General features: G+C 37.1%; 1 protein-coding gene across 5 annotated transcripts in view; it reads left to right on the top strand.

Annotated features, from left to right (window-relative positions):
- RABGAP1 (RAB GTPase activating protein 1) overlaps positions 1-24068 on the top strand; it is a 177838-nt gene that overhangs the window by 48238 nt on the left and 105532 nt on the right. For all 5 annotated transcript variants that reach the window (XR_013551668.1, XM_060608737.3, XM_060608738.3 and 2 more), the window contains 8 exons: positions 63-297; positions 1201-1405; positions 4736-4910; positions 5485-5642; positions 11694-11804; positions 12475-12541; positions 19356-19458; positions 20354-20523. Coding sequence is in view for 4 of the 5 variants with exons in the window: in XM_060608737.3 (XP_060464720.1) it covers positions 63-297; positions 1201-1405; positions 4736-4910; positions 5485-5642; positions 11694-11804; positions 12475-12541; positions 19356-19458; positions 20354-20523 (1224 nt within the window). In the remaining variant the exon portion in view is untranslated. The remainder of the gene's footprint in view (positions 1-62; positions 298-1200; positions 1406-4735; positions 4911-5484; positions 5643-11693; positions 11805-12474; positions 12542-19355; positions 19459-20353; positions 20524-24068) is intronic.

Below are 24068 nucleotides of genomic sequence, written 5' to 3' on the forward strand. Positions count from 1 at the left end.
ATTTGAATTAGTACTGGCCTGTCTTTCACACTTTGATGATTGCATGTATTTGTGACCCTTAGATTATAGGGAATGGAAGTGAACAGCAGCTGCAAAAAGAGCTAGCAGATGTTCTGATGGATCCTCCAATGGACGACCAGCCAGGGGACAAAGAACTTGTGGAAAGGTCACAACTGGATGGTGAAGGAGATGGACCTCTTTCTAACCAACTCTCAGCTTCATCCACCATTAACCCTGTGCCATTAGTAGGCCTCCAAAAACCAGAGATGAGCTTGCCAGTGAGACCTGGACAAGGAGGTTAGGATTGCTGCATTGCTTGCTTTACTGAAGGTTAATGTTTTTATTATGTGAGTGTCCACCCTATACTAGGTTTGATTCAGAGCAGGCAAAAAACATTATGTGTTTTCTAGAATCTTCAGATTTTAGATTTAAGGGGTTGTGTGAGGGGTAGGTATCTGTACCATTCTGATTTCCCTCTAAATGTGTATCATTTATATCAAAGAGATAACAGTAGTTAAATGACATTGAGGTCGTCTTATTTCAGAATGTTTCAAGATTTTTCCAAGAAAGAAAGAATTTGAGTACAGTGTTGGAGATGTGGAAGAATAATGCTTGGGAAGAGATACTTGTTCCAGGCCTGAAAAGCTCTTTGGGAGTAGTTGCCAGGTTGAAAAAGGGAGGCAAAAGGCACCACAGAGGAGGAATAGGGCAGTTATAAAGGCTCACTGGGAAAGTAGAGTGTTAAAACTGTAGAGCTTTGTTGGGAAAGGGAAAGCAGGGCCATTGAGAAAACATAATAAAGTGGCTAAGATGATGAATGAGAGAAATAAAGCAGTGCAGATCAGAAAGACAGAGATAGGATTTTTCAGAGTGATAAAATATTAAATGTTATTTTTTTACTTAAATACAAATTATAAAGTCAAAAAAAATTAGAAGAGGCAGAAATACAAATCAGATCTAACCTCAGATCACATTTTAAATTTGGGATTAACAGTAAAGCAATTCCTAAAAATTTTGGTGTCAGTGACAGAGTTTTAATATGAAATTTCTGACTTCAATGGGCATTTATTGTGGGGCAATGAAATATTATCTCATTAGTACCTTATTGTAGAACCTAAATGTAACCTGTAGATTTTTACTTGGTGTTCATGTCAACAAAATATCAGAATGAAAGTAACCCTCTATTAACATTTCTTTCAGATTCCGAAGGGTCAAGTCCTTTCACACCAGTGGCTGATGAGGACAGTGTAGTTTTCAGCAAACTAACTTATTTAGGCTGTGCCTCAGTAAATGCTCCCAGGAGTGAAGTGGAAGCATTAAGGATGATGTCCATCTTAAGAAGCCAGTGTCAGATTTCACTAGATGTAACCCTTTCGGTGCCGAATGTATCTGAAGGAACCGTGAGGTAAGACCAGCTTCCTGAAATGTTTGTACCATTGGATCAGATTTCTGACCTATAGATTTAGAAATAATAATGAACAAAATACATAACTTCTTATTCATATAATGTTTCATTCTTCTGGCACTTGTGTTATCTTGTCTTCCAGGGATTGTGATACTTGTGCAAATTAGTCACTCATTAGAACAGTTTTTTTATATACATTTCCCCATGCCAATTATGTGTAGTACATTAAAAATTTAAATGTTTGGGGATTAATTAAAATATGTTGGCCTGAAAATATGCCTAATAAATTTATTTATATTTTCCCTGTTCCACCATACAAATACTAGCTTGACACATTAGTTCAGTAAGAAGTTTAATATTGAATCTAACTGAACATATTAGAATCAATAATATTAACATTATCAGAATCAACACTTTTTTAAATTTTTTTTTTATTTTTAAAAATTTATTTATTTATTTTTGAGAGACAGAGACAGAGCGTGAGCTGGGTAGGGGCAGAGAGGGAGAGACAGAATCGGAAGCAGGCTCCAGGCTCTGAGCTGTCAGCACGGAACCCGATGCAGGGTTCCAACTCACCACAAGATCATGACCTGAGCCAAAGGTGGATGCTTAACCAGTTGAGCCACGTAGGCACCCCTTTCTTCAATTAGTTTTATATTATGAATCTCTTTACATATCAGTAAATTTGTGATGGTATATGATGGATTATTTAGAAATCACCAGTCTCTGGAGCACCTGTCTGGCTTAGTTGGTGGAGTGTGGAACTCATGATCTCCGGGCTGTGAGTTTGAGCCCTACATTGGGTGTAGAGATTGCTTAAAAAAATATAGTCTTACAAAAACAAAAAAAAGAACCAATCTTTTATATTAGACATTTTAGTGTTGTTGTTGTTGTTTTTAATGAGAAAAGTACTAATAATGGCTAATATTAAGCTTTTATTAAATGGGTACGTAAGTGCTTTACCTATAATTCTCCTATAAATAGTTATGTTTGAGCTAAATTTTTGTATGTTTGAAATTTCCTTAGGATAAATTCCTAGAAGTAGACTTACTGAGTCAAAAGGTTTCCCCATTTTCATTGTTTTTGATACAATGCCAAATAGCCATCTAGAACTATTGATCTGTTTTGTATTTTTATCAGCATTGTATGAGAATATCTGTTTCTGTGCCCCCAGAAGCATTTTGGGTTTTCATGGTAGTAGAATTGTACCTATATGTGGATAATAGTAGGTTACTTAATATTTAATATTTCATTTATCTGCATGTATAATTCTTCTTTTGAGTTTTTAAAGAACCATTGCACTTAGACTCACAAATCCTAATTTTAATGGTATTTATTAATGTGAAACTTTTTTTTTTTAATGTCTGTTTATTTTGAGGGAGAGAGAGAATCCCAAGCAGGTTCCACAATGTCGGCACAGAGCCCAACATGGCTCTCACAAACCGTGAGATGGTGACCTGAGCTGAAAACAAGAATCAGACGCTTAACCAACTAAGCCACCCAGGCACCCCTAATGTGAAACTTTCAGTAAAATTTGTTCAGCTCTCATTTCTGTATGCTTCTTAGTCAGTAGTCATGCCCAACTGAAGTTATACTTTGTTCTGATATATTTTAATTCTATAAATATGCAAAAGCAATTTCTCTTGCCCTATGTTTTCAAAGTTTTTATCTTATCACAGTGCCTTTGAATGTGAATTGGGTTCCCTTCCTATGTGTTTGCATTACACACAGGGACCCCTGGGGTTTCCCCATCCATGGCCTTGCCCATTCAGTGTTGAAATTGCCGTTTCTTTTCATTCCTTTCATATTTATGTCCTCATTGTCCAGGGCAGAGCCTGGAATGTTGTAGGTATCACAGAAGTATTATTGAACCAATACATTTTTGAGTGAATGACACATCTTTGATTTTCGTAATGATGTCCTTTGATTCTAGTAATTATCTTTTTTGTAGATATTAACGTTTTGTACAGTCTCTCTTATTTGCCATGAATCAGAAGAACATGTTTCATTATGAGAAAGCACATCAGTTTTTTTTTTTTTTGTTAAGTTTATTTATTTATTTTGAGAGAGACAGGCGATACGAGTGGAGGAGGGGCAGAGAGAAAAGGAGAGAGAGAGAATCCCAAGCAGGCTCCATGCTGTCAGTGCAGAGCCTGACACAGGGCTCGCACTGACAAAACCGCAAGATCATGACCTGAGCTGAAACCAAGAGGTGGACACCTAACCCACTGAACCACCCAGGCAGGTGCCCCAGCACAGCAGGTTTTTTATTCTTTTTTTTTTTTAATGTTTATTTTATTTTTGAGAAAAAGGGAGACAGAGTATAAGCAGGGGAGGGACAGAGAGAGAGGGAGACACAGAATCCAAAGCAGGCTCCAGGCTCTAGGCTCTGAGCTATCAGCACAGAGCCTGATGTGGGGCTTGAACCCCTGAACCATGAAATCATGACCCAAGCCGAGGTTGGATGCTTAACCAACTGACCCACCCAGGCACCCCAGTTTTTTATTCTTTAAAAAAAAATTTTTTTTTTAATGTTTATTTTTGAAAGAGAGAGAGAATGTGAGCAGGGAAGGGGCAGCGAGAGACAGGGAGACACAGAATCCAAAGCAGGCTCCAGGCTCTGAGCTGTCAGCACAGAGCCCGACGTGGAGCTCAAACTCAAGGACCTGAGCCAAAGTCGAACATTTAACCGACTGAGCCACTCAGGCGCCCCAGTTTTTTATTTTATTTTTTATTTTATTTTGTTTTATTTTATTTTAATTTTTTCTCATGTTTGTTTATTTTTGAGAGACAGCATGAGCAGGGGAGGGGCAGAGAGAGAGTGAGATACAGAATCAGAAGCAGGCCCGATGTGGGACTCGAACTCATGGAACGTGAGATCATGACCTGAGCTGAAGTCGGTTGCTTAACCGACTGAGCCACCCAGGCACCCCTATTTTTTTAAATAAGAAAGAAGATTAGGTTATTTTTTAGGAGGTAATGAAAAGCACAGCTTTAATGATTCATTTTGGTACTCTAATTTACCCATTGATCTAGTCTTTATTTACATACAGACTATATAAGAAACATGTACTTATTGTTTATGTCTTTCTGATTGCCTCTCTAAAAGTATAAGATTATATAGGTTTTAGTACTGTGGAATTATGTATTAATAACTTCAGTAATCCACATATGACTTATTTATCAAGACTAAAAATTAATATAATTAGCATACCAAAAATGGTTTATATGATCTTGATAGAAAGGGGAGTCTTGAATCATAATATGGATAACAGTGAAAATAGTCCATAATCCCTCTAAGCTCTTTATATGTTTTTTTTAACCAAACAGACTCTTAGATCCTCAGACAAACACTGAAATAGCAAACTACCCTATCTACAAAATCCTGTTCTGTGTCAGAGGGCATGATGGAACTCCTGAGAGTGACTGTTTCGCTTTCACTGAAAGTCATTACAATGCAGAGCTCTTCAGAATACACGTCTTCCGGTGCGAAATACAAGAAGCTGTAAGTCCTTACGAGAACTGTCTGCAAATGAAACTTCACCTGTACCCTCACTGTGTTGAAGTTATTGTAGTGTTTATTATGGTCACTTAAAAGCCAAATGAAATTCTGTGCTAATGTTTTATTTATTCCAGCCTGATGGGCTGAAATATAAAGAAACTAGAAGTTTGGGGAACCATAGTCTTCTTGCTGAGAGTGTCAGAGACCAGGGCTGCTTCTTGATTGGCTTAAATGGGCATCTTGGTTTCAGCAGTCACACATTAACAAACTGTTCTTTTAAAGCTAATTTTGTAGGATTATTTTTTATAATAAAGATATTCAGATCATCTCTAACAATTTAGGAAATTATTTTTCAGTTGGATTTCTCTTGTTCACAATCACTTCTTTTTTAAAAACCCCTTCTCATTTTAATGTTGTTTGCTTTCTAGGCCTAACAAGTTATGATAACTTAGCAAAAGAAATCAATGAGGGAAAGATGTATTACTCCCCCTCCCCACACATACACAAAGCAGGTAACCTTCAGCCTTAATAAAAGTATTTTATTTCTTGTGATAACAGCCTAACACATCTGTTGTAGGTCAGCCGGATACTTTACAGTTTTGCTACTGCCTTCCGCCGTTCTGCCAAGCAGACCCCACTTTCAGCAGCTGCTGCACCCCAAACTCCTGACAGTGACATCTTTACATTCTCTGTGTCTTTAGAAATAAAAGAAGATGATGGTAAAGGTTATTTTAGGTAGGGTATTTTATTCTATTTTTTTAAAGTGTGTATTAAAATGCTACATCATTTGTGGTTCACGAATGTCATATAACTTTCATAGTATAAAATGACTGCTTTTATAGGTAGAGTTTTTTATATTGTAAGTGATAAAGAAAAAAATAGATTTGCAGAGGAAAGATTTTTTACTATTAAAAATGTTTTAGATTTTAATTCCAGTATAATTAATATACAGTGTTATGTTTCAGGTGTACAATATAGAGATTCAAAAATTCTGTATATTACTCCATCAGTGCTCATCACAATAGGTGTTCTCTTAATTCCCTTCACCTATTTGACCCATTCCCAGCTCCCCCATCTCACTGCCAGCCACCACTCCACTGGTAACCATCATTTTGCTCTCTATAGTTTGAGTCTGATTTTTCGTTTGTCACTTTTTTTTCTTTGTTTGTTTTGTTTCTTAAATTCCACATAGGAGTGAAATCATATGGTATTTTTCTTTCTCTAATTTTGGAAACAGCCCAAGTGTCTATCAATAGGTTGAATGGATAAAGAAGAGGTGGTGTATATATATGTACATATACACACACAAAATGGTGTATACATACATGCATGCATATAAGGTGGTATACATGTGTATATTTATACATATATATGTTAGAATAGTACTCAGCCATAAAAAAGAATGAGATCTTGCCATTTGTAACAACATGGATGGATCTAGAGGGTATAATGCTTAAGTGAGATATGTCAGTGAGAGAAAGACTGATTTCTTTCTTTTCATTCTTTCTTTTTTTTTTTTTTTTTTTTTTTGGCTGAGTAACATACCATAGAATGAATGTGTGTGTGTGTTGTGTATGTATTGTATACACAACACACGCACATATATGCACACATGCACATATGTATACATACATATACACACCCTACATCTTCTTTGTCCATTCATCTATTGATGGACACTTGGCCTGCATCCATAATTGGGCTGTTGTAAATAATGCTGCAGTAAACATAGGAGTGCCTATATCTTTTTTAATTAATGTTTTCATATTCTACGTGTAAATACCCAGTAGTGGAATTACTGGATCATTTGGTAATTCTATTTTTAATTTTTTGAAGAACCTCCATACGGTTTTCCATAGTGGCTGTACCAGTTTGCATTCCTACAAACTATTCACAAGGGTTCCTTTTTCTCCATATCCTCGCCAGCACTTGATATTTCTTGTCTTTTTTGATACTAGCCATTCTGACATGTGTGAGATGATCTCATTGTGGTTTTGATTTGCATTTCCCCGATGATTAGTTATGTTGAGCATCTTATCATATGTTTGTTGGCCACCTGTATGTCATTACTTTTTATGTCTTCTACCCATTTTTAAATTGGATTATTTGCTTTTTGGGTGTTGAGTTGTATAAGTTCTTTATATATTTTGGATACTAAACCTTTATTGGATATATGTCATTTGCAAATATCTTCTCCAGTTCAGGAGGTTGTCTTTTAGTTTTGTTGATTGTTTCCTTTGCTGTGCAGAAGCTTTTTATTTTGATGTAGTCCCAATAGTTTATTTTTGCTTTTGTTTCCCTTGCCTCAGGAGGCATATCTAGAAAAATATTGCTGTGGCCCTGTGTCAGAGAAGTTACTGCCTGTGCTGTCACCTAGGATTTTTATGGTTTTAGGTCTCACATTTAGATCTTTAATCCATTTTGAGTTTGTTTTTGTGTATGGTGTAAGAAAGTGGTCCAGTTTCATTCTTTCACATGTTGCTGTCCAATCTTCCCAGCATGATTTGTTGAAGAGACTGTCTTTTTCCCATTGTATATTCATTCCTCCTTTGTCAAAGATTAATTGACCATATAATTGTGGGTTTATTTCTGGGCTCTCTATTCTGTTCCATTGATCTATGTGTCTGTTTTTGTGCCAGTACCACACTGTTTTGCTTACTGCAGCTTTATAGTGTATCTTGAAATCTGGGATTATGATACCTTCACTTCTGTTCTTTTTCTTTTTTCAAATGTAAATTTTGAGAGAGCAAGAGCACACGCGTGTGAGCGGGGATCGGGACAGAGAGAGAGAATCCCAAGCAGATCCCAAATAGATTGAGCAGGGCTAGATCTCAGGAACTGTGAGATCATGACCTGAGCTGAAATCAAGAGGCAGATACTTAACCGACTGATCCATGCAGGCTCCCCTTGTTCTTATTTTTCAAGACTGTGCTGGCTATTCAGAGTCTGTTGTGATGCCATACAAAATTTAGGACTAATTTTTCTAGTTGTGTAAAAAATGTTGGTATTTTGGTAGAGACTGAATTAAATCTGTAGATTGCTCTGGACAGTATGGACATGTTAACATTTGTTCTCTCAGTCCATGAGCGTGGAATGTCTTTCCAGTTATTTGTGTTGTCCTCAGAGTACAGGGCTTTCACCTCTTTGGTTAAGTTTATTCCTAGGTATTTTATTATTTTTGGTGCAGTTGTAAATGGGACTGTTTTCTTAATTTCGCTTTTCCAGAGACAATATTTGAAGAATTTTGAAGCTATTAAAAAAAATTCTTTCATGTGGGAAAATATGTCCTATTACCATGTTCTTTTAGACTGCTGATGTGAAATATGACAGAAGCTAAGCCTGCTGGATTTGTAGCTGCTTTTGTTTTGCTGGGTTTTTTGGTCTTATTGGCTGGTTACTTTGTTTTAATAATCTAAAGATCTTAAGGCTGTTGAAATCAAGTTTTACTATTATAGTTTATCTGTATACATTGGAAGAGAAGAAATGAGGTATGTGTGTCTGAAGTCTTAACCTTGCAGATAGGGTCAGAAATAACTGGCTTGGGGTTTTAGGTATAATGATAACTCTTGGTAGTGAAAAGAACTCTGGGACAGAAATAAAAACTTTAGTTTAATTATTGTTACTATTAACACTGTGGCCTTTTCCAAGTTTCTTTATATCTCCTGGCAGTGGTTACCTTATCTATAAAATGAGGTGGCTAGATTCTAAAGTCCTTTCTAACTTTAAAATACTGTGGTCACAAGATGATTGATTTTTCTTTTCCCTCCATAACCCGTATCACACATTGGGTGCTTCCTGGATCATAATTGATTGCTGCATATTAAAGTCTCTTTCCTCCTTGACTACCTCATAAAATGAGTAAAATGGAATTACATCAAAATATGAATGATTTTCTACTAGTTTGCTTTTAAATTAGAAAGCACAATGGCTGGTTCATTTGTTTTGGAGAACGCTTGGTCTCCCTGCAGACTTTTGGAACTATCCTGCCATCTGGTGGCAAATTTAGTGTACCGTGCAGCTTCACCTTTGATTTGTTCACTGAAGTATGAGACTTTGCTGTGGTGTGTGCCTTGCCATCAGCTGTGTTTCTGCTCTCACAGCAACCAACACTGGGATGTGCTGCTTCCCACCGAATGCATACCTACCCTAGGAAGTGGAAATTATAATCTACGAACTTTGTAATAGTTATTTTCCATTTTAAGGAACAAAAGTTTCTTTAAACTGCATTTTTTTTTCTTCAGTAAAGATATTTATGTAGATCCTGTTTGTAAATTTCAATTACAAATGGAAACAATTTCTAAGCTCTCTCAGAACCGTTAGGACTAGTTTTCTTCCTTCTGAACTCAGGCATGTTCAAGGTAGATCAGTCATCCCTGTTCCATTCACCCTCATACCAAGGAAATACTATATGGAAATGCTATATAGAAAATTTCTGGATGGTCATTTTGCTCTTCACATTTGTTGGGGCTTTGTTCTGTTTTTGTTAATGTGATTTTATTGAATTTGTAGTTTATAGTAGAAAAGAGTGTTGTGTAGCCTTATTATAATGAACTTGTTGAGAAGTTCTTTATCAGATTGAACTTGCTGAATGCAATTTTTTTTAAACCAGTGATTCTGTAATATCTACAGAATTTATCTACAGAAATAATCACTGAGATACAGAGAGAATTATCAAGATGGTTGCTCCTCTTAACACTATATATAATAACAAAATTAAAAAGTGGAAATTGAATGTTAACCAAAATAGCATGATTAAAGTATGATGCATTTCATAATATTAAGTATCGAAACATTATGTTGTACACCTCAAGTTAACATAATGTTGTATGTCAGTTATATTTCACTAAAAACATAATATAATAGTGCACCCATATGATTTAGCACCTATCCAAAAAATAACAGTATATATAAGTAACCATAGCACAACATAAATTGTGGTTTTACTATAACATAAATATACATAAAGTGCTGTGGCAAGAATTAGTGCTCTTCTTTTCGTCCCTGAAAAAGTATACTTCTTACGTTAATTAAAATTAGAAATCTACTTTCCATTTAGCCCTTGGGAAGATGGAGCATTTTCACTTATACCATTCAAAGCACTTTTTTGTCTCATTTAATCTACCACCTAACCCTATTAGATATGCTGGGTATTTAATATATTCCTTGTTTTATGGGTAAAGAAACCCAGAGAAGTTAAGCCTGGACCTCAGTATTGTAATTTATACAGTAGGAAGTAAATGTGAAATTATTTGGGTGGATCCATTCAGTGATATAATGACAATACTAGAAATACAATCCAGGGGCGCCTGGGTGGCACGGTTGGTTAAGCCACCCATTTCGGCTCAGGTCATGATCTCGGGGTTCACAAGTTTAAGCTCCACATCAGGCTGACACCTCAGAGCCTGGAGCCTGCTTGGAATTCTGTGACTCCCTCTCTCTCTGCCCCTCCCCTGCTATTTCTCTCCCTCACCTCTCTCCTCTCTCAGTCTCAAAAGTAAACATTAAAAAAAAAAAAAAGAAAAAAAGGAAGAAATTTAATCTAGAGTCCCTGACAGTAATGAAACGAACTTCCACTGCTTAACAGTCTCCACTCTGCTTCCTGTTAATATAATTTTTCCTTGCACTTCAGCCTTAGGACGCCGGAAGCAACTATATCTTTTGTCTTTTTAAATACTGCTGAAAGGTGGGATTATGTGTATTTCTGTGTCAGCACGCACAGAACATAAACACTAGTGTATCTGTTGTCAGTTGAAAATTGATAACCTGTCTATATCCTTATAGGTGAAATTTCTGTCAACCACAAATACTTTTAACAGTTTGGTATGGAGTTTTTCTTTGCAGATGTTTGTCATTTCTAGACTCCTTTGATAAGGTTCTTTGATTTTCTAATCTGTTTCATGTAGTGTTTTTGAGTTAGTTACTGTGTAAGTGCAGATGGTCTTCAAACTAATTTTATTTCTTCAGAGCCACTTTTTAGTTTGAGTAGGTACTCAGAACTCTCATGTAGCCTTTTCTAATATCTTCTAATGGTTCTGCTGCCATTTTTTTTTGAGTTGTATAGCACTAAGACATAATTTATATTTGCTGCATGTTGGCTGATTGCCATAGGCAGATGTTTGCCTTTGAGAACAAAGGAGCTAGAGCAGGTGGTGTGTGAGAGAGTAGGAGATTATTTTGGTAAACTCTAATTTTAAGAATATTTTCAACTTTTTTCTTAAAGTAATGTTTAACTGTATCATTAGTATTGTTTTTATAATGCCTGCACATGTTTACAGTGTTATCACTGCTTGAGGGAAGTGTTAGGCAACAGCTTACTTTTTGGCCATATCTTATATCTCTGTTATTTTTTGAAGGCACCTTGTTTTGAAATTCAAAGACTCCATGATTAGGTATTTTTTCTTTATTTAAACAAATAAGGCAATAATTATTTATAAAAAAAACCTGACTAAACTGAAAAGAAACTAATGTTTTTTTGAGTGTCTGTGCTAGATGCTATGCTAAGGGCTTTACAAATATCTAACTTAATTTTTACAGCAACAGAAAATTAAAAAAACTAAAGACATTTTAGGGAGCATAAGAGCGTTTTTTCTAGCTTAAATACATTGTTTAGCAGATTACATACAGTAATGGTAATATTTTCACATTAAGAGGCAGATGATGAGTTTTAAATTTCTGTTATGATTTGAAAACCAGGCACAGAAAAGAATCCTAGATTCAAGAGAAGTTGTTCTAGTATATGTCATAAGAAAATACTTTGCAAAATTAATGAAACATGTTGTCCTACAGTGCAGTTCCTAAGGAGAAGGACAGACAATGCTTTAAACTTCGCCAAGGAACTGATAAAAAGATTGTCATCTATGTGCAACAAACAACTAATAAAGAACTTGCCATTGAAAGGTAAACATTTTTAGTAAATTCAGCTTAAATATAAATTCTAGTTTTTATCAGTCTAGTGGGGTAACCATATACTATATTCAAAAATGTATTTGCAGGGTGCCTGGGTGGCTCAGTCGGTTGAGCATCCAGCTCTTGAATTCAGCTCAGGTCATGATCCCAGAGTCATGGGATTGAGCCCAGTGCTGGGCTCTGTGCTGAACGTGGAGCCTGGTCGAGATTCTCTATCTCCCTCCACTTTTCTGTCCTGCGCGCGCGCGCGCGCTCTCTCTCTCTCTCTCTCTCTTTCTTTAAAAAAAAAAAAAAAAAAAACACACACACACACATATATATATATATATATATATATATATATATATATATTCCCATATATATGAAAAATATGTTATTCTCTGGGGAATTCTTTTGGTTATTGAAGTGAATATTTCATTCACTTTGACTTATCTCCCATAAATCTGCAGCTAATATGCTGACTTCAACTGTGTGATAATAAAAGCCAAGCAGAATTTGTTTATGTAAATTCAAGAATTAAGGATTATTTGGGCAGTAGTTAATTTATTAATAATTTTAATGTGTCCTTTATCCATCAAGAAGAATTTTAGGTGACCTAATTTAAGCATCTTGTTTGTGTTATTTTTTTTCCAAATTTATGTCTCTTCTCTTTTTTTGGCAGGTGTTTTGGTCTTCTCCTTAGCCCAGGAAAAGATGTACGAAATAGTGACATGCACTTGTTAGATTTGGTAAGGATTGCTTTTTTTAAAAAAAATTTTTATTTTTATTTTTTAAATATGAAATTTATTGCCAAATTGGTTTCCATACAACACCCAGTGCTCATCCCAAAAGGTGCCCTCCTCAATACCCATCAACCCCCCTCCCCCCGCCACCCCCCCAATCAACCCTCAGTTTGTTCTCAGTGTTTAAGAGTCTCTTATGTTTTGGCTCCCTCCCTCTCTAACTTTTTTTTTCCTTCCCCTCCCCCATGGTCTTCTGTTAACTTTCTCAGGATCCACATGAGAGTAAAACATATGGTATCTGTCTTTCTCTGTATGACTTATTTCACTTAGCATAACACTCCAGTTCCATCCACATTGCTACAAAAGGCCATATTTCATTCTTTCTTATTGCCATGTAGTATTCCATTGTGTATGTAAACCACAATTTCTTCATCCATCAGTTGATGGACATTTAGGCTCTTTGCATAATTTGGCTATTGTTGAAAGTGCTGCTGGAAACATTGGGGTAAAAGTGCCCCTATGCATCAGCACTCCTGTATCCCTTGGGTAAATTCCTAGCAGTGCTACTCCTGGGTCATAGGGTAGATCTACTTTTAATTTTTTGAGGAACCTCCACACTGTTTGCCAGAGCAGGTGCACCAGTTTGCATTCCCACCAACAGTACAAGAGGGTTCCTGTTTCTCCACATCCTCTCCAGCATCTATAGTCTCCTGATTTGTTCATTTTAGCCACTCTGAGTGGCATGAGGTGGTATCTGAGTGTGGCTTTGATTTGTATTTCCCTGATGAGGAGCGACGTTGAGCATCTTTTCATGTGCCTGTTGACCATCCGGATGTCTTCTTTAGAGAAGTGTCTATTCATGCTTTCTGCCCATTTCTTCACTGGATTATTTGTTTTTCAGGTGTGGAGTTTGATGAGCTCTTTATAGATTTTGGATACTAGCTCTTTGTCTGATATATCATTTGCAAATATCTTTTCTCATTCCGTTGGTTGCCTTTTAGTTTTGTTGATTGTTTGTTTCCTTTGCAGTGCAGAAGCTTTTTATCTTCATGAGGTCCCAACAGTTCATTTTTGCTTTTAATTCCCTTGCCTTTGGGGATGTGTCAAGTAAGAAATTGCTGCGGCTGAGGTCAGAGAGGTTTTTTCCTGCTTTCTCCTCTAGGGTTTTGATGGTTTCCTGTCTCACATTCGGGTCCTTTATCCATTTTGAGTTTGTTTTTGTGAATGGTGTAAGTGGTCTAGTTTCATCCTTCTGCATGTTGCTGTCCAGTTCTCCCAGCACCATTTGTTAAAGAGACTGTCTTTTTTCCACTGGATATTCTTTCCTGCTTTGTCAAAGATTAGTTGCCATATTTTTGTGGGTCTAGCTCTGGGGTTTCTGTTCTAGTCCATTGGTCTATGTGCCTGTTTTTGTGCCAATACCATGCTGTCTTGATGATTACAGCTTTGTAGTAGAGGCTAAAGTCTGGGATTGTGATACCTCCTGCTTTGGTCTTCTTCTTCAAAATTACTTTGGCTATTCGGGGCCTTTTGTGGTTCCATACAAATTTTAGAATTGCTTGTTCTAGCTTCGAGAAGAATGCTGGTGCAATTTTGATTGGGATTGCATTGAATGTGTAGATAGCGTTGGGTAGTATTGACATTTTAACAATATTTATTCTTCCAATCCACGAGCATGGAATGTTTTTCCATTTCTTTATATCTTCTTCAATTTCCTTCATAAGCTTTCTATAGTTTTGAGCATACATATCTTTTTCATCTTTGGTTAGGTTTATTCCTAGGTATTTTATGCTTCTTGGTTTAAATTGTGAATGGGATCAGTTTCTTTGTCTTTCTGTTGCTTCATTATTAGTGTATAAGAATGCAACTGATTGCTGTACATTGATTTTGTATCCTGCAACTTTGCTGAATTCATGTGTCAGTTCTAGCAGACTTTTGGTGGATGCTATTGGGTTTTCCATGTATAATATGTCATCTGCAAAAAGTGAAAGTTGACTTCATTGCCAATTTTGATGCCTTTGATTTTCTTTTGTTGTCTGATTGCTGATGCTAGAACTTCCAACACTATATTAAACAACAGCAGTGAGAGTGGACATCCCTGTCATGTTCCTGATCTCAGGGAGAAAGCTCTGTTTTTCCCCACTGAGGATGATATTAGCTGTGGGCTTTTCATAAATGCCTTTTGTGATGTTTAAGTATGTTCCTTCATCCCGACTTTCTCAAGGGTTTTTATTAAGAAAGGATGCTGAATTTTGTCAAATGCTTTTTCTGCATCGATTGACAGGATCATATGGTTCTTATCTTTTCTTTTATTAATGTGATGTATCACATTGATTGATTTGCGAATGTTGAACCAGCCCTGCGGTCCAGGAATGAATCCCACTTGATCATGGTGAATAATTCTTTTTATATGCTGTTGAATTCGATTTGCTAGTATGTTGGTGAGAATTTTTGCATCCATATTCATCAGGGATATTGGCCTGTAGTTCTCTTTTTTGCTGGGTCTCTGGTTTCGGAATCAAAGGAATGCTGGCTTCATAGAATGATTGTGGAAGTTTTCCTTCCCTTTCTATTTTTTGGAACAGCTTGAGAAGGATAGGTATTATCTCTGCTTTAAATGTCTGGTAGAATTCCCCTGGAAGCCATCTGGTCCTGGACTCTGTTGGGAGATTTTTGATAACTGATTCAATTTCTTCGCTGGTTATGGGTCTGTTCAGGCTTTCTATTTCTTCCTGTTTGAGTTTTGGGAGTGTGTGGGTGTTTAGGAATTTGTCCATTTCTTCCAGGTTGTTCAGTTTGTTGGCATATAATTTTTCATAGTATTCTGATAATTGTATTTCTGAGGGATTGGTTGTAATAATTCCATTTTCATTCCTGACTTTATCTATTTGGGTCATCTCCCTTTTCTTTTTGAGAAGCCTGGCTAGAGGCTTATCAATTTTGTTTATTTTTTCAAAAAACCACCTCTTGGTTTCATTGATCTGCTCTCCAGTTTTTTTGGATTCTGTATTGTTTATTTCTGCTCTGATCTTTATTATTTCTCTTCTTCTGCAGGGTTTCGGGTGTCTTTGCTGTTCTGCTTCTGTTTCCTTTAGGTGTGCTGTTAGATTTTGTATTTGGGATTTTTCTTGTTTCTTGAGATAGGCCTGGATTTCAATGTATTTTCCTCTCAGGACTGCCTTCGCTGCATCCCAAAGCGTTTGGATTGTTGTATTTTCATTTTCATTTGTTTCCATATATTTTTAAATTTCTTCTCCAATTGCCTGGTTGACCCATTCATTCTTTAGTAGGGTGTTCTTTAACCTCCATGCTTTTGGAGGTTTTCTAGACTTTTTCCTGTGGTTGATTTCAAGCTTCATAGCATTGTGGTCTGAAAGTGTGCATGGTATGATCTCAATTCTTGTATACTTATGAAGGGCTGTTTTGTGACCCAGCATGTGATCTATCTTGGAGAATGTTCCATGTGCACTCGAGAAGAAAGTATATTCTGTTGCTTTGGGATGCAGAGTTCTAAATATATCTGTTAAGTCCATCTGATCCAATGTATCATTCAGGCCCTTGTTTCTTTATTGATCCTGTGTCTAGATGATCTATCCATTGTTGTAAGTGGAGTATTAAAGTCCCCTGCAATTACCACATTCTTATCAATAAAGTTGCTTATGTTTGTTATTGATTGTTTTATATATTTGGGGGCTCCCGTATTTGGCGCATAGACATTTATAATTGTTAGCTCTTCCTGATGGATAGACCCTGTAGTTATTATATAATTCCCTTCTTCATGTCTTGTTACAGCCTTTAATTGAAAGTCTAGTTTGTCTGATATAAGTATGGCTACTCCAGCTTTCTTTTGACTTCCAGTGGCATGATAGATAGTTCTCCATCCCCTCACTTTCAATCTGAAGGTGTTCTCAGGTCTAAAATGAGTCTCTTGTAGACAGCAAATAGATGGGTCTTGTTTTTTTTTTTTTTTTTTTTTTATCAATTCTGATACCCTATGTCTTTTGGTTGGCACATTTAGTCCATTTACGTTTAGTGTTATTATAGAAAGATATGGGTTTGGAGTCATTGTGATGTCTGTAGGTTTCATGCTTGTAGTGATTTCTCTGGTACTTTGTGGTCCTTGCAACATTTCACTCACAGAATCCCCCTTAGGATCTCTTGTAGGGCTGGTTTAGTGGTGATGAATTCCTTCAGTTTTTGTTTGTTTGGGAAAACCTTTATCTCTCCTTCTATTCTGAATGACAGACTTGCTGGATAAAGGATTCTCAGCTGCATATTTTTTCTGTTCATCACATTGAAGATTTCCTGCCATTGCTTTCTGGCCTGCCAAGTTTCAGTAGATAGGTGTGCCACTCGTCTTACCGGTCTCCCTTTATATGTTAGAGCATGTTTATCCCTAGCTGCTTTCAGAATGTTCTCTTTATCCTTGTATTTTGCCAGTTTCACTATGATATGTTGTGCAGAAGATCGATTCAAGTTACGTCTGAAGGGAGTTCTCTGTTCCTGTTGGATTTCAATGCCTTTTTCCTTCCCCAGATCAGGGAAGTTCTCAGCTATGATTTCTTCAAGTACATCTTCAGCACCTTTCTTTCTTCCTCCTGTGGAATCCCTGTTATACCTATATTATTGTGTTTCATCGCATCACTTAGTTATCTAATTCTCCCCTCATACTACTGGATTTTTTTATCTCTCTTTTTCTCAGCGTCCTCTTTTTCCATAATTTTATCTTCTAATTCACCTATTCTCTCCTCTGCCTCTTCATTCCAAGCTGCGGTCGCCTCCATTTTATTTTGCACCTCACTTATAACATTTTTTAGCTCCTCATGACTATTTCTTAGTCCCTTGATCTCTGTAGCAATAGATTCTCTGCTGTCTTCTATGCTTTTTTCAAGCCCAGTGATTAATTTTATGACTATTATTCTAAATTCTTGTTCTGTTATATTGCTTAAGTTGTTTTTGATCAATTCGTTAGCTGTTGCTTCTTCCTGGAGTTTCTTTTGAGGAGAGTTCTTCTTTTTGTCATTTTGGATAGTCTCTGGGGTGGCACGGAACTGCAGGGCACTTCCCCTATGCTGTCTGGAGTAACTTGTGTTGGTTGGCAGGGCCGCAGTCAGACCCAATGTCTGCCCCCAGCCCACCGCTGGGGCCACAGTCAGACTGGTGTGTACCTTATCTTCCCCTCTCCCAGGGGCAGGACTCACTGTGGAGTGGTGTGGCCCCTGTCTGGGCTACTTGCACACTGCCAGGCTTGTGGTGCTGCTTCTGTGGGATCTGGCGTATCAGCCAGGGTGGATCCGCAAGTTGCACAGGGCGGGGAGGGGTAGGCTCAGCTCACTTTGCCTTCGGTGGTCTGCTGCGGGAGGTGCCCTGTGGCACCGGGAGGGGGGGCAGACCCGTTGGAGGGATGGATCCACATAAGCACAGCATTGGGTGTTTGCGGGTGCAAGCAAGTTCCGTGAAGGGAACTGGTTCCCTTTGGGATTTTGGCTGGGGATGGCGAGGGAGATGGCGCTTCCTAGCACCTTTGTTCCCCGCTGAGCTGAGCTCTGTCTTCCGGGGCTCAACATCTCTCCCTCCCGGTGTCTTCTTGCCCTCCCTGCTCTCCGAGCAGAGCTCTTGACTTATAACATTCCAGATGTTAAGTGCCACTGGATGTCAGAACTCACTCCATCTGGCCCCTCTGCTTTTGCAAGCCAGACTTGGGGGCTCTGCCTTGCCGGGTGGGCTGCCCCTCCACCGCCCGGCTCCCTCCTGCCAGTCCGTGTAGTGCGCACCGACTCTGTGCCCTTCCTGCCCTCTTCCGGGGGCCTCTTGTCTACGCTTGGCTCTGGAGAGTCCATTCTGCTAGTCTTCTGGCGGTTTTCTGGGTTATTTAGGCAGATGTGGTGGAATCTAAGTGATCAGCAGGACGAGGTGAGCCCAGTGTCCTCCTACGCCGCCATCTTCCTCTTTGTACCCTGTCTTTCTGTCCTGGAGGAGGCCTTCCAGAGAAACAGGCACCCCACAAGTGCTAAAGCCATGAGCTCTGTCCAAGTCAGAGTTTGAGGTGTGGCGTTCTCCGCCCAGTCCGCATGGGCTTGTTGTTCCTCAAAGTGGGTGTGAGCCCCGCCCCCTACACAGGCTGCTGCCTTGTGACTCCCACATCTTTTTTTTTTTTTTTTAAGGTAATATACTATTTCCTTGATAATGTTTTCACTTTATCTCAGCCTGAATTTGGTGTTAAAGCACGTTTATCAAAGTGTTCTTGTGAGCTATAATAGCAGTAAACAAAGATAAGGGTATTTCCTTATTTCTGAATTGCTATTTACTAGTCTGGTCTTAGACCCATTTAGTGTTAACCTTGGTTTCTTGACTGTATAATAGTGAATAATCCTTGTTTATAATTTAGGGTTGAAGTGGGAGTCAGAAAATTCGTGAGAGAAGTGTTTACAAACTACTGTGAATTTTATAAAAGTCGGTGGTATTAGTATTGTTGCTTTTATGTGAAAATCTTTATTTTCAAAACTAAAATTTATGTGATAATTATTCACTTGACAACAGAATTCAGCATAGATTTAGGTGGTTAAGTTTCTCTGATGTTTGTACAATTTGATACGATCTACAAGCATTTACTTTATAACTTTCAGGAACAATTATATAAACAGTTGGCACATCTTTAATTTTAACTGTAATTAGTGTCATTCACATATATTTCTACCTTTTTAAAAAATATCTGACCCTTTTTCATACTATATTTTTGCAATTTCTCTATTTTCTAAAGGCAGCAAAATGGCAGTTGACTTATTTTGGCATTTATGTTTGTTTTTATTCTTTTCTTCAGGAATCTATGGGCAAAAGTTCTGATGGAAAGTCCTATGTCATCACTGGGAGTTGGAATCCAAAATCTCTGCCTTTTCAAGTTGTAAATGAAGAAACTCCTAAAGGTGATGCAGATTGCTGACACCATGAACAGAAATTTTAGTCCCAAGAAGATACCCAAACCTTAGGACCACTTATTTCACAAATATCCAGTGTTTTTTTTTAATTGTAGTGAAACCAAAGAATTTGTATAGGTCTTTGAGGTTGTTATGAAATTTAACTGTAAACAAAGTATCATTTTTCCCCACTTATTTCCCCCCCTTAATTTTTCCCTTTCCTGCTTTTTTTCTACTTATGTATTTATTTGTATACAAAATTCTAAGTTTTATTTATTTTTGTAGCGATAATATGTGCATATATGGTTAAAAATTAAAAGGATATGTAAGGAAAAGTAGAAGTCTACCACGGTCCTCAGGGCCCCGTCCCAAGGGGACCACTGTGACCAATTTTTTATGTAGATTTTCAGATACTCTGTGCTCAAGGTGTTTCATCCTCCTCATGAATGTCATTTAGTGGCTGTATAATATTCTGTCCTGAAAAATGTAACCTTGTAGTGCCTCTTATTGAGCATTTATTTTCCCCTTCATTTTTTCTTGTTATTCACAGCACTATAGGTAAATGGATAAATCAACCAAGATTTTAGAAATTGAGAATCCCCTGTATGGGTAAGAGTGGCATGAATAGGCCGTATGCACTTTTACAAAACAATCTGACAGTATGTTTCATAAACTTTAAAGTATCTAATGCTGTCACTAGTTCCAAGGAGTGTACCCAAGCAAAGAATTCTCAATACAGAAAAAGAATTTTCAAAACAGTAATTTATGTGATTATTTTAGATTTGTATTTAATTGATGTATTACTTTAAGGTATCTTGAAAGTTTGTTACAAAAGTGATTTAACAATAATTGTGTGAGCAAATGTATTTCCATTTTTTTATTTGCTTTTCCCCTCTCTTTCTAGATAAAGTGCTATTTATGACCACAGCTGTTGATTTGGTAATAACAGAAGTACAGGAGCCTGTTCGATTTCTCATAGAGACAAAAGTCCGTGTTTGCTCACCTAATGAGAGATTATTCTGGCCTTTCAGCAAACGTAGTACCACTGAAAATTTCTTTTTGAAACTAAAACAGGTACTATTCTTTTTTGTAACTATGGGAGGGGAGTAGATAAGAAAGGAGAAACTGTTTTTGAAGCTGATTTATCATTATGCTGTCCCTTAGATCTTTAAGCAGTCACATGTATTTTAAACATACTAAGAGGAAAAATTGCCTTTTATTTTTACCCACCTATTTATCATTTTTTTTGCTCTTCAATTCTTCCTGAAGAACCAAATTTCTGTCCGATTTCACTTGCCTTCAATCCAAAGACCTTACTTTAGCATTTCTTTTAGTGCTGATCTACTAAAGGCATAACTCGTAGAGGAACTTCCTTTTTTAAAATTTACTTATTCTCAAGTTAGTCAACACGCAGTGTAGTCTTGGCTTCAAGAGTAGAACCCAGTGATTCATCACTTACGTATAACACAGTGCTCACCTCAACAAGTGCACTGCTTAATGCCCATCATCACCATTTCCCCCATCATCACCATTTCCCCCATCATCACCATTTCCCCCATCATCACCATTTCCCCCATCCCTATCAATCCTCAGTTTGTTCTCTATAATTAAGAGTCTTTTATGGTTTGCCCCTTTCTGTTTTTATCTTATTTTTCCTACCCTTCCCCTATGATCATCTGTTAAGTTTCTCACATTCCACATATGAGTGAAATCATGTGATACCTGTCTGACTTATTTTGCTTGGCATAATACCCTCCAGTTCCATCCACATTGTTGCAAATGGCAAGATTTCACAGAAGAACTTCTTTATCTGAAAATGTTTTTATTTCACTTGCATTCCAGTGGGATATTTTCACTGGCTGTAGGATTCTGTGTTGACATTTTTTTTTTCAGCACTGTGAAGATGTCATCCCACCATCTTCTGGCTCTCATTGTTTTTGATGTGAAGTCAGAATGCATTTATATTGTTCCTCTGTATGTGATGAGTCATTTTTTTCTGGCTGCTTTTAAGATTTTTTTTTATCTTTGGTTTTCAGACATTTAAATATGATGTGTCAGGTGTTTTATTCTTTCTTATCTTCCTTGGGATTTGCTGAGCTTCTTGAATTTTTAAATTTATGTTTTGTTTTGTTTACCAGTTTTGAGGGAAATTTGGTCTTTCAACCTTTTATCTGGCCCCATCTCTCTTTTCTCTCATAGGATTCAAGTTACATATATTTTAGTCCTTTTGATATTATCCCACAGATCTCTGTTTTGTTTTTTGTTTTTTGTTTTTTAATTTATTTATTTTTTCTGTTTTCTTCGGGTATAGGAGACTCTGTTTTGCTCTATCTTAAAGTTGGTTTGCCCCTCCCCCCCCCTTTTTTTTTAATCATCCCCAGTTTGCTGTTAAGCCCATTCAATGAATTTTTTTACATTTCAGATCTTATATGTCCATTTGCTTTTTTTATACTTTCTTATGAGATTTCTTTGTTCTTTTAAGCAGATTTTCTCTTACATCCTTGAGCATGTTTATAATATTCTTTAAAAATTCTTAACTGCTGATTCTAATGTCTGGTGAGTCACATTTTCCTTTTTCTTTGTCTAGTAATTTTGTATTGTGTAGTAGACATTTTCAGTAATAGATTGTTATGGTCTGTTATGTTGTGGTCTCTTAGTTTAAGAAAAAAATCTGTCATTTAATTTGGTCAAAGTCAAATTCCATTCTCTTTTTCCTGTGGTGGGCAGCAGGTGAACTGTTTCCTTCTTTTAGCTTCTCTTGACTTCAGTTGCCCCACTACTTCTCCCTTTTTTGCTTTCCTTTGTATCAAAACTTATTGAAAAAAAGCAAGTTCATAGTGACCTAAATTGCTAAATCTGTGATCAGTCTGAGTTTTCATCTTCCTTGGCCTGTCAGCAGAATATGATACAGGTGATCACTCCTGCCTTCTTATCCCTCTTTCACTGTCACTTTCAGGACATCTCCAATTTACCATGTCCAAGAAGATAGCATTATTTCACCTCCCAACCCCCAAAATACTTTACTTGTCTGTCCTTACTATTTCAGTTCATGGATATCTTCTCCTAATTATTGCTTAGGCCAAGAATTTTACTTTTATTTTTTTTATTTTTATTTTTTTTATATCTTTTGATTATTCATAAAATTTTTTTAATGTTTATCTATTTTTTGCGAGAGAGAGAGAGAGACAGAGCGCAAGCAGGGGAGGGGCAGAGAGAGAGGGAGACACAGAATCCTGAGCAGGCTCCTGGCTCTGAGCTGTCAGCACAGAACCTGACGCAGGGCTCAAACTCACAGACCGCGAGATCATGACCTGAGCTGAAGTCTGGTGCTTAACTGACTGAGCCACCCAGGCACCCCTTACTTTTATTTTTTATACCCATATCCACTCTGTCAGGAAATTCTATTTACTATTTTACTTTCAAAACATATCTAAATATGGCTACTTCTTACCATTTAGATTATGTTAACCTCACATCTGAATCATCACTTTTACCTGAGTTACTGTAGTAGCATCTTCACTCATCTCCCTGTTTCTTTGTTTTCCCTCCTTTTGATATGTTCTCAATATAGCAGCCTAAGATAAAATCAGGTCATTTTTCTGCTTGTAACCCTTTAAACCTATTTTATTTTATAAAAACTAGAGTCCTTACGGTGTTCTTATAAGACCCTATCCAGTCTGCTGCTGTTTAGATCATAAACTAATTTCTCTCTTACTGGTCTTGTTTGCTTCCTTGGCTCTAACCATGTGCTTAGGGCCTTTGCTACTAACTATCTCTTCTGCCTAAAATGGTCTTCCCCCTTTTCCCACTTGCTGTTATTCGCCTCCTTCAAGTCCTTATCTTTAAGTTTTTGCTCAGATTTACATCTTAACATTTCATGACTGCCACATTTAACACTGCAGTTTGTCCACTCTTCCGGTGGTGCTGCCAGTCACCCCCACCCCCATGCTAATATACATATTTTAAATTTTGTACAAGACTTTTAACTTCCAATATATACCATATAATATACTTAATTTTATTTTGCTTATTATCTGTTTTTCCTGTTAGAAACCTCTACTAAGGCAGCATTCCTGATTTGCCTTGTTCACTGATTTATCCCAAGCATCTAAAACCTAGTAGTTCTCAGGAAATATTTGTTCACTTGATTTTATTTACATGTTCAATCTTCTGTTTTACAAAATTCTAACATTGCTTGTCAATTTAATTGAATGTACTTAAAAAGATTTTTTTTTAATGTTTTTATTTATTTTTGAGAAAGGAGAGACAGAGTACTAGTGGGGAAGGGCAGAGAAATAAGGAGATACAGAATCCAAAGCAGGCTACAGGCTCTGAGCTGTCAGCACAGAGCCCAACATGGGGCTCAAAACTCACAAACTGTGAGATCATGACCTTAGCTGAAGTCGGAGGCTTAACCGACTGAGCCACCCAGGCGTCCCTTGAATGTACTTTTTGATAGCGATAAATATTTTGGTTGCAGTGTATTCCAAGTTAGTCCTTTTGGTTATAGTTAGAAAAAGGTGGCAAACAGCACAGGAATAGAGATTTCTCTTCAGTGTTTTCTTAGGAGACAGAAAGTAAACCTGGGTCCTAGCACTGTTTTCCCAGGTCTTCACTGT

This window comes from Panthera onca, chromosome D4 (assembly GCF_046562875.1).
Source record: "Panthera onca isolate mPanOnc1 chromosome D4, mPanOnc1 haplotype 2, whole genome shotgun sequence".
Taxonomy (NCBI): Eukaryota; Metazoa; Chordata; class Mammalia; order Carnivora; family Felidae; genus Panthera; species Panthera onca.